The 11,175-nt window shown below is 48.8% G+C and overlaps 1 protein-coding gene across 6 annotated transcripts in view; it reads right to left on the bottom strand.

The window, feature by feature from the left end:
* Positions 1-7,289: 7,289 nt before the first annotated feature.
* The window catches only part of EML1 (EMAP like 1), a 201,020-nt gene continuing 197,134 nt past the window's right edge, over positions 7,290-11,175 (bottom strand). For all 6 annotated transcript variants that reach the window (XM_070775696.1, XM_070775693.1, XM_070775694.1 and 3 more), the window contains 3 exons: positions 10,877-10,972; positions 9,326-9,456; positions 7,290-8,821 (listed from right to left, as the gene is read on the bottom strand). In XM_070775696.1, the coding sequence (XP_070631797.1) occupies positions 8,696-8,821; positions 9,326-9,456; positions 10,877-10,972 (353 nt within the window). In that variant the 3' untranslated portion in view covers positions 7,290-8,695. The remainder of the gene's footprint in view (positions 8,822-9,325; positions 9,457-10,876; positions 10,973-11,175) is intronic.

Raw genomic sequence — 11,175 nt, 5'->3', positions numbered from 1 at the left:
AATGGCCGTACTATCAAAAGCCATCTACAGATTTAACATCAGTTCAGTTCAGTCACTCAGTCGTGTCTGACCTTTTGCAACCCCATGGACTGCCTCATGTCAGGCCACCCTGCCCATCACCAACTCCCAGAGCCTACGCAAACTCACGTCCATCGCATGGGTGATGCCGTCCAACCATCTCATCCTCTGTCGTCCCCTTCTCTCCCCTTCAGTCTTTTCCAGCATCAGGGTCTTTTCCAATGAGTCAGTTCTTCACATCAGGTGGCCAAAGGATTGGAGTTTCAGCTTCAGCCTCAGTCCTTCCAATGAATATTCAGGCTTGATCTCCTTTAGGATTGACTGGTTGAATCTCCTTGCAATCCAAGGGACTCTCAAGGGTCTTCTCCAACACCACAGTTCAAAAGCATCAATTCTTCAGCGCTCAGCTTTCTTTATAGTCCAACTCTCACATCCATACATGACCACTGGAAAAACCATAGCTTTGACTAGATAGACCTTTCACAGATTTAATGTGATTCCTATCAAATCATGCATGTATTTTTCACAGAATTGAACAAATAATCCTAAAATTTACATGGAGCCACAAAGGCCCCATAATTGCCAAAGCAATCTTAAGGCAAAAGAACAAAGCTGTGGCATAACCCTCTCAGACTTCAGACAGTACTAGAAAGCTATGGTAATTGAAACAGGCTTCTCTGGTGGTCCAGTGGTTAGGAATCTGCCTTGCAATGCAGGGGACACCAGCTCAATCCCTGGTCCAGGAAGATCCTGCATGCTGGGGGGTAACTGAGTCTGAGAGCCACAACTACTGAACCCACCCTCCCTAGAGCCCGTGATCCGCGACAGAGGCTGTGGGGGTGCTGTTGCGGTGAGAAGCCCTTGAACTGCAACCCTTGAACTGCGACTAGAGAGTGGCCCCCTCTCACTGAAACTGGGGAGAGTCCACGCTGAGCAGTGAAGACCCAGCACAGTGAAAAAAACTTTTTTAAATAGTAAAAAAAATAAATACTGTGGTATGAGCACAAAAACAGACATAAAAGTCAATGGAATGAAATAGAGAGACTAGAAATAAACCCACACACTTATGGTCAATTAATCTTCAACAAAGGAGGCAAGAATATTCAATGGAGGAAAGAGATTTTCCAGCAATGAAGTTAAAACACTTCCTTATATCACGCACACAAAATAAGCTCAAAATGGCTTAAGTACTTAAATATAAGACACGATACCATAAAACTCCTAGAAAAGAGCACAGGCAAAACATTCTTTGACATAAATCATCACAATGAAAAAAATAAATAAATCATCACAATGTTTTCTTAGGTCAGTCTACCAAAGTAATAAAAGGAAAATAAACAAATGGGACCTAATCAAACTCGTAAGTTTTTGCACATCAAAGGAAACCATCAACAAAATGAAAAGACAACCTACAGACTGGGAGAAAATATTTGCAAATGATGCAACTGACCAGGGCTTAATTTCCAAGATATACAAACAGTTCATATGACTCAATATTAAAAAAAAAAAACACAACACAATAAAAAAATGAGCAGAACGCCTAAATAAACATTTCTCCAAAAAAGACATACAGATGGCCAACAGACATATGAAAAGATGCTCAACATTGCTAATTATTAGAGAAATGCAAATCAAGATTACAATGAGGTATCTTACACTGGTCAGAATGGCCATCATCAAAAAAAAAAACAACTATGAACAATAAATGCTGGAGAGGGTGTGGAGAAACGGGAACCCTCACCCTAGTATTCTTGCCTGAAGAATCCCATGGACAGAGGAGCCTGGCAGGCTACAGTCCATGGGGTCGCAAGAGTCAGACACGACTGAGCGACTAAACCGCCACCACCTACACTGTTGGTGGGAGTGTAAACTGGCGCAACCACTACGGTGAACAGTATGGATGTTCCTTAGAAAACTAAAAATATAGTTACATATGGTTCAGCAATCTTGTTCCTGGACATGTATCTAGAAAAGATGAAAATTCTAATTGGAAAAGACATATGTGCCCCAGTGTTCATAGTGGCACTATCTAATAGCCAAGACTAGACAACAAGACGCAGAAGCAACCTCAGTGTCCATGAACGGATAAGACGTGTTGTGTACACAACGGAATACTGTGGCGTGTGCATGCTCAGTTGTGTCTGACTCTTTGTGACTCCATGGACTGTAGCCTGCCAGGCTCCTCTGTCCATGGAATTTTCCAGGCAAGAAATACTGGAGTGGGTTGCCATTTCTTTCTCCACGGGATACTCCTGACCCAGGGATGGAACCTGTGTCTCTTTTTTTTTGAATCTGCACCTCTTGCATCTCCTGCATTGGCAGGAGGATTCTTCACCACTTGCACCACCTGGGAAATCAATGGAACATTACTCAGCCATAGAAGAATGAAGTAATGCCGTTTGCAACAACATAGGCGGGTCTAGGCATCATCATATTAAGTGCAGTAAGTCAGAGAAAGACGTGCATGATATCACTCATTTGTGGAATCTAAGAAAAGGGATACAAATGAACTCACCAAACAGAAACAGATTCACCGACATAGAAAATAATCCTATGGTTACCACAAGGGAAGGGGGGTGGGGAAGGGATAAATTAGGAGTCTGGGATTAGCAGATACGAACCACTACATATAAAACAGATAGACAAGGTTCTGCTGTACAGCACAGGGAACTATATTCAGTATCATGAAATAACTTGTAACGGAACAGAATCTGCGTGTGTGTATATATATATATATATATATTATATAATTGAATCATTTTTCTGTATACCTGAAACTAACACAACAGTGTAAATAAACAGTACTTCAAAAAAAAAAAAAGAATTTCCTTTCTCTTTCCCCACACTCCTAGCCTAAGGAGGTCGGACAGGAACTGGTGAGCTGGGGAAGACAAAGGTGAGCTCTGCTTTCTGCCACCAAGTGGCGTAGCTCTAGCCGGTGGGATAGGGCTGGGAGGGTTTACACTTAAATCTCTTTTCAAGTTTTTTTTTTTTAAGTTTTGTTGGTTGCCTTTTCAGGGAGAAATGGTGGCTCAGACAGTAAAGTGTCTATCTGCAGTGTGGGAGACCTGGGTTCAATCCCTGGGTTGGGAAGATCCTCTGGAGAAGGAAATGATTACCTTTTCAGCCTTCATCTTATAGGTGTTATGCACCTACTTTGGTTTGAAGCAGAAATAACCAAATTTGTTGTTAACTTCCCCACAATTTTGTGCTCAGGCAAAATCCATGTCCACGAGCTCACCCCTCCCTTAGGCTTCCCCAGAACACAGTGCCCATCTGATGGAAGGTAGGCAGCAGGAAGTCTGTATGCCACCCCACTCTTCCCCATCCCCATGGCCCGGCCCCAGCGTGGTCTGAGCTCAAGTCCCATTTTTATTGAAATATTTAGAAGAGCATGGAGGAGACACATTGAAATAGCTGGGACCCCGGGGTGGAGGCGGCGGTGGATTGAACCCCTGCCAGGAAGGCTCACCTTGAGCAGGGCTGGTTTCTCAGTCTCCTCATTGGTTCTGGTCCTGACTGCCAGCCAAAGAGAGAAAGATCCAGGCTGGGTGACCCAGGAAGGAGGCATCCTGAGGGAGTCTGGGACAGGGATGGAGGAGGGGACAGCTGAGCATTCCTCCCAGGGGTGGAGGGAGTGGGAGGGGAGGTGGGGCAAAGGGGCTGAGAGACTCAGGGTCAGAGAAGGGTCAGAGAAGGATCAGGAACTAAGCCCATGTGCAGGCTTGAGTCCCTACCCACACTTTCAGGGGAGGGGGCATGCAAGGTCGCTGTATGCCCCAGGTATACATACGGCTCTCTCGCACCCCCAGTGCTTGGCATTGAGACCTGGGGCTGGTCTGACACCTGGAGAAATCTGCATATGGACTAGGTATTAGACACTGGTGAGGCGTCGCTATTAAGTCTGTCCTCTGTGATGAGGTCTTGGTGGTTACACAGAGTGTCCTCATCAGAAAAGCAACCTGAAGGATTTCTGGGTGAAATGACATGGTGGCTTGGGCTTACTTTCGTTCATTTATTTTTGGCTGCACTGGGTCTCGGTTGCTGCATGCAGGCTTTCTCTAATCGGGGGCAGCAGAGGCTCCTCTCCAGTTGTGGTGCCCGGGCTCCTCATGGCAGTGGCTTCTATTGTTGCAGGACATGGTCTCTAGAGCGCGGGCTCAGTAGCTGTGAGGCACAGGCTAAGTTGTCCTGCGGCGTATGGGATCTCCCCCAACCAGGGATCGAACATGTGTTCCCTGCATTGCAAGGAGGACTCTTAATCACTGGAGCACAAGGGAAGCCTCTTGGATTTATTTTTAGTGTACTCCAGTCCCCCCACCCCATCCACAATCAGGGCTGCGGCTGCTGCTGCTGCTAAGTCGCTTCAGTCGTGTCCAACTCTGTGCGACCCCAGAGATGGCAGCCCACCAGGCTCCCCCGTCCCTGGGATTCTCCAGGCAAGAACCTGGAGTAGGTTGCCATTTCCTTCTCCAATGAATGAAAGTGAAAAGTGAAGGTGAAGTCACTCAGTCGTGTCCTACTCTTAGCAACCCCATGGACTGCAGCCTACCAGGCTCCTCCATACATAGGATTTTCCAGGCAAGAGTACTGGAGTGGGGTGCCACTGACAATCAGGGCAGATAGTAGAAATGAGGCTTTCAGGATATCAGTCATTTTTGAAGCTGGGTGAGAGGTTCTCTTTACTTCTGTGCATGTTTGAAATTTTCTATTAAAAAAATTGAAAACTAGTATGAAGACCCATTGGGAAAGACCCTGATCCTGGGACAGATTGTGGGCAAGAGGAGAAGGGGACCAGCAGAGGATGAGATGATTGTTGGATGGCATTGTTGACTCATGGACATGAGTCTGAGCAAACTCAGGGAGATAGTTAAAGGACAGGAAAGCATGGAGTGCTGCAGATCATGGGGTTGCAAAGAGTCGGACAGGACTTAGCAACTGAATAACAATGAAGAGTAGCCTGGATCAGTTTCTGCCTTCCAAGAGGTACAGACTTATCTGCTCACTTTCACCAAAAAGCTGCCTCCCGGATTCTGCACTGGACGGACTCCCTCTGAAGAAGCCAGGGGGTCTCCACCAATTATTTCTTCTGTGTGCTTTTCTGCATCAAAGACCAGATGATGGTGTGTTAGTCAGCCAGTCATGTCCAACTCTTTGCAACTCCATGGACTGTAGCTCGCCAGCCTCCTCAGTCCATGGAATTTTCCAGGCAAGAAAATACTGGAGTGGGTTGCCATTTCCTTCTCCAGGGGGTTTTCTCAATCCAGGGACTGAACTCGAGTCTCCTGCATTGCAGGCAGATTCTTCTGTCCGAGCCACCTGGGTAGCCCGTTTCCAAATCACAGGAAAAACGACCAATAGGGCAAACGCACAACCTCTGGAAGCGCAAGTAAAACTAAAACGGGTGGTGGGGGGAGGCATGAGAAGACTCCTGAGGGGGCTTGCCGGTGAACCACAGACCGCCCCTCCCCCCTGCTGTCAGGGTGCACTCACCCAGTGGGAACCACAGATGCCAGGATCTGCTGAACTTCCCCCCGACCGGCTCCAGCTGGCCCTGGAGGACCCCCACCCCACGCTTTGACCTCTGACCTCGTGCCCTCTCTCCTCCACCTGCCGAAGCTCTCCCAGCGTGTTTGGATCCCCCGCCAGCAGCACTCTGCACACAGATGCTGGAAAGCTGTTTGCTCAACAAGCAAAGAGCCCACAGCGGCTCCAGAGTGAGCACCGAGAGTCAAGCCACCCAGCCGCTGAGCCGTCCGTACTGCTCAGTGCCGATCTGGTTTCTGCCACACCCAAGCCCTCTGCTGGTTTTTCTCCTTCCTCTCAGATCGCTTGTGTTTTACCCGCCCTCAAAGTCATCCGAGCCCCGAGCCCCGCTGGCTGGGTCAAAGGACCCCCCCACCCCCACTCCTTGCCCTGGTTGCCCAGCATCTGCAGATTCAGCCACATCCAGATTCAGCCATTGCCGGCCTCCCGCAGAGAGCATCACTCAGAGTGCCATCTCCAGCCAGAGTTGCGTTCTGCACCTGCCAGCCGAACGCCTGCCCACACTACACTTGGATGTCTCGGAAGGCTCCTGACTTCACCCCAACTGCCCCAGGGCCCCCCATCATCCTCTTTCAAGCTCGAAGTGCTCCCCATCTTAGTCGACGGCACTAACATCTGCCCAGAGGACAGTCAGGGGCCTGGGCCTCATCCACTGTCCCCACCCCATCCATCACCAGGCCCCCTGCCGATGTCACCCCAGAAACCTCTCTTGACAATCCATTCACCTCCCCCATGTTCACTGCCTGCACCCCAGTCCACGGCACCATCACTTCCCTAAGTTGGAGTCTCCGCCCCTCACCTGTCAGTCTCTGCAGTCGGACTGAGAGCTGATGTGGCCACAGGCCACTGGGAGGAACACATCTGGCTTTGCTCCTGGGGTCTCCTGTTCCAGCAGAATCCTGGGGTCCTAGGCCTTGTCTGCCTGAGAGGTGGTGAGTGGTGGTACATGACTACTGCTCAGTATGTTAATGAATACCTGCAAGGCTAATACTGGGCATTATGTTGGGCATTTTGTTTAAAATGCAGGCAAGTAAGAAGGTGGCAATAATGGTCTAGATACATAACTTTTCCATTACTGAGCTTCGAAAACAGTGGACACATATCGAAATACAAGGAGATCTTAGAACTTTTAAGTCAATAATGGGTTCCTTTCCCTTCTCTGATCTGGTTATTCCTCAATTATTAATTAAAAAATCATTATTTTTGCCAGTATTTACATAACCAAGTCAAATAACAACTGGATATGACAATTAAGCTGAATTCTTTTCATTTTTTATTTTTGGCTGCATTGGGTCTTTGTTGCTGTGAGCGTGCTTTCTCAGTGGAGGGCTACTCTTCATTGAGGAGCTAGGACTCCTCACTGTGGTGGCTTCCCTTGTTGCAGAGCATGGGTTCTCGAGCATGTTGGATCAGCAGTCATGGTGCACAGGCTTAGTCACCCTGAGGCGTGTGGGATCTCCCCAGACCAGGGTTTGAACACGTGCCCCCTGCATGGGCAGGCAGATTCTTAACCACTGGACTGCTAGGGAAAGTCCTAAACTGAATTCTTGGGAGTTATCTAATCTGATGAAAGCTGACACACCACATACAAACTATAGTTTTATTTGCAAGTGACCCAGGTGAGAAAAAAAAAATCTGGATATGAAACAGAATATAGTGTGAATCATATCTAATTTTAAATATTTTAATTTATATACTTTCATGATTATAGGTTCAATAAGAAATTCACTTTTCAGATTTTATTTCATTATAGAATATATTTGATAAGGATACATACAAACAGAATCATCTTTAATACATATTGTTTACTGGTGCCCGGCACTTCCGCAGCAGGCTGGAGATGTAATAAAAAATGCTTCCCAATGTTCAGCTTCATCGGCCACTCTAAACAACCGGTGCTGTAGAGTTGACGGTTCAATTCACGTACTCGCCTAGAACAAGTAGAAGTCTTAATGTTCGCCTTTAAGTCTGTTTATTACTCTTCTGTTTTAAAATCTGAGATACATTCCCCAATGTAAACAATCGATTTCAATCTGTCACACAATCGAAATGGATAAGGCCTTCTTGAGAACGTAAGCCACCTATTGCGTTACCCATCGGAGCGCAGTCTTAGTTCATAGTGGAACAGGCCGTCCATGCACAGAAGACAGGAAGAGAAGCTGCCTTCAGAACCTGGTGGAGCCTTCCAGACTTCTCCCGGCCACGGGTGTATGGTACGCTAGAGAGAGACCTTTGTGACTTGGTCTACTTGGTCTTAAAATACAAATATACAATGTCCATAAGCATTAAAATAGTAAAGCCTAGCCTGACATATTTATCATGAATTGCTAAAATCCTATACAATACCATATCATGCCAATTAATATACAGAGGAAGGTGGCCAACTGTCTCCACCACTCACCCGGGCCTGTGAATGGGGGACAGAGGGGATGAGACTGGTGTAGCGTTAAGCGGCTGACTGCATGTGGTTAGGCAGACAGTCCAGGGACTCCGAAAGGCCTGGGTACCCTGCTGCAATAGTTAAGTTAATCTGAGGCAGAATTTGCTTGACACGAGAAGAACCTGACCCCTTTTCTCACCAGCCTCCCAGAGGGACGACTGAACGAAACCTTAGAAAATGTCAACCAAATAAAGTCTTATTTGCATTTCCTGATTCAGTTGTGCAGATCAGTTATCCATTTGCTTCTCTCCATCGATTTATCCTTTTAGGACCAATTAATCAACAGTGATCACGATTCAGTACCTCGTTATCATAAATATTTGACTCAGCAAGCTCGATGGCGAGACACTAAAGCCTATATACAATCTTTGAAAAAGGCATTCTGTGACTGTTTTTGAAGAGTTCATAGAAAAGTTATGAAGGATACGCCAGTCACTTCTCAATGTCACTGTAATGTAAACCGTGGCATCTTTTTTATATTAAATGTTTCATATATCGTACAATGAAAGAGAGACCTGAACAGCTGACCCGCTGTGACGCTCACCGATCCGCTAAGCTAAGGTAACCGTAAAGGGCATGGTTTTCCTGAGGTTTGTGAGGACGTTGCAAACAAAGCAGAAATCACAGTGACCGAGCGAGATGCGAGTCTGTGCCCCCCGGCCGTTCTGTGTCCCCCGGTGCTTGCCGGGACTACACAACCCGCCACTGCATGATGCTTGTGTCTTTGCCGCCGGTGGAGATGAGGTGGCTGTCGTCGCAGAGGAAATCGACGTTGGTGACGTGACTGCTGTGCCCACTGTACACGTGGCTGGGAGCCTGGGAGGAAAGACATGGAGGGCAGTGAACGCTAAGCCCGGGAGAAGGGTCAGAAGTGCTGGAGTACCTGCACATCGAGAGGCCTATCTTGTCGGGGGGACGGATGTGGGCAAGGAGAAGTTCAGCCCCAGAGGCTGCTGTGCCAGGCACCCCAAAGGAGCGGGAACTGGTTGCAGGGGTGGGGGGTGGAGGGGAGGGGTCTCCTGGAAGGAGAGGTCAGGTCTGGGGAGGACGAGGAGGAGTGGTCCAGGCATTGGCTCAGCTCAGCAGGGTTAGAGCAGAGGGAGCCGTGGTGGAGGGCAGAAGGGTGAGGCCCAGGAAGTGCAGAGAGGGAGGAGCCAGAAGCACGCTGCGGACAGGGCTCTCTGCGGAGGGCAGTTGGCTGACGTCCTGCTGCCTGCTTTGTGCCCGGTGCTGTCACCCATGATGTCTTTCTATTCAACTACCAGCGGCCCGGTGGGGGGAGTGTGCCCTGTCGGGGGCGATCAGAGAAGGAGACTCTACCCGGAACTGTGAGCAGGGGTATGAAAACAGGTGCACTTTGCCAAAGTCGTCGCCGGTCGACAGGAGTTTTTTCTCTCGGGCCCGAGAGGCGGCGTTGATGTCGGTTCCGTCCGAGCCTTCTGGCCACACTCCTAAAACAAAGACCCCAAACAGAGCACTGGAAACACGAGGGCCATGCTGCGTGGGGACTGGCCACTGAATTCCCATGAGAATAAAAATGTCCCGGATTTAGAAACCAGGTCCAAGGAACGCTTTGTCTTGGCTCCCAGCCTCGGTGATCATTTCCCTGCAGGCCACCCCTGGAAATACCCATGGCAAAGCCTGTTCTGCTGAATTAGAGCTGCAGTAATAGTCCTCCTGGGCTTCCACCTCTCTGGGGCCCCTTCTTGATGCTACAGCAGAAAGTGGGACAGAATCCCTGGTTCTGGACGCAGTGCCTTTCCTTTATCCCCAAAGCATCTGATGGGAAGCTGACTAGTCCTTAGCCTGCAGTTTCGTAACTTTTTCTTTTTTGGGGGCAACTCTTTACATATGAGAGTAAGTTCTGAGACTGCCTGTGCCTTTCAGGTGTTCCTTGGTGTCAGCCCTTCATGGCTGCTGCCTGCCTGGTGGCACTGGGCAGGTGGGGTGTGGCCTGGGGTCTCCTGATCATGGCTCCAGAAAACCCTATTCGTCCCAGTAACTTTGGATATGAGAGACTAGCACACACATGGCTTTCTCAATAGGAAGTCTGGAGTAAACCCAGGGCATTCTAACCTTTAACACCAAAAGATGGTGAAACGCCAGCTATAAGGGAACTTGTGGAATGCTGACCGACTTACTGACTTATGGTCATACATAAAGAATCTCTAGGTACTGCCTTTTCTTTTTAATTAGACTAAACCGTGGCAATTTGTTTTAGATCATTTATGAATATTTAATTTAAACTCCTAAAACTTTGAAGGAGGTAAAAAAATTAGTTTAAGGGTCAAAAAAACACAATCACTCTAACAAGTGACAAATAAATCGATTGGGTGCCATCTGGTTCACTGGGCTTCCCAGGTGGCGCTGGTGGTAAAGAACCCACCTGCCAGTGCAGGAGACATAAGACCCGCAGGCTGGATCCCTGGGTTGGGAAGATCCTCTGGAGAAGGCCATGGCAACCCACTCCAGTACTCTTTTCCTGGAGAATCCCCACGGACAGAGGAGCCTGGCGGACTACAGTCCATGGGGCCACAGAGAGTCAGCCATGACTGAGCAGACTGAGCACACACGTACATCTGGCTCGTTGATCTCAGAAGTCTGACACAAGCTCGTATACAAGGATTCTACAGAATTCTCTCAGGACCCATCGTGTACAAGAGCAAAGGGTTCTGGTTCTTCTTGCCTGGCCATAGCTGGACAAGCCTGGCCCTTCCCCAGGGCAGCAGGGAGCGTGTCCTGAGTCCCGTGGGGTCCATGCAGCAGCAGAGCAGTTTGAAGCCAACCAAGAAAGTGCCTCACTATGGGAAAGTCATTCTCAAAGTAGACACACCTTACGTTGGAACAGAACGAAAGGTGCAGAAACCTTACCGAAGACGTGGAACCCCAGCGTGCAGGTGTACGTGGCCCACTCGATGTCTCTCGTGGTCTCCACGCTCACGACCTGCTTACAGGCAGAAGGAACCCCTGGAAGGGCAGACGCAGGTCTGGTGACATCTGGGCCAAAGCCCCCCTCCTCCCCAGGCAAGGCTGGGCCCCCAGAGCCAGGCCTCATCGGCTACAGAGCCCTCTGGGAGAGGGACACCGTCCGCCTCCCAGTCCCCTGGGGACCGTGCTCACAGCCTAAGCCCCGAGGCCTCGGAGGGGACCCCTCTTTCATTTCTTCCATT

The sequence above is a fragment of the Bos indicus genome, chromosome 21 (assembly GCF_029378745.1).
Source record: "Bos indicus isolate NIAB-ARS_2022 breed Sahiwal x Tharparkar chromosome 21, NIAB-ARS_B.indTharparkar_mat_pri_1.0, whole genome shotgun sequence".
Taxonomy (NCBI): Eukaryota; Metazoa; Chordata; class Mammalia; order Artiodactyla; family Bovidae; genus Bos; species Bos indicus.
This window is presented reverse-complemented; position numbering and strand designations above follow the sequence as displayed.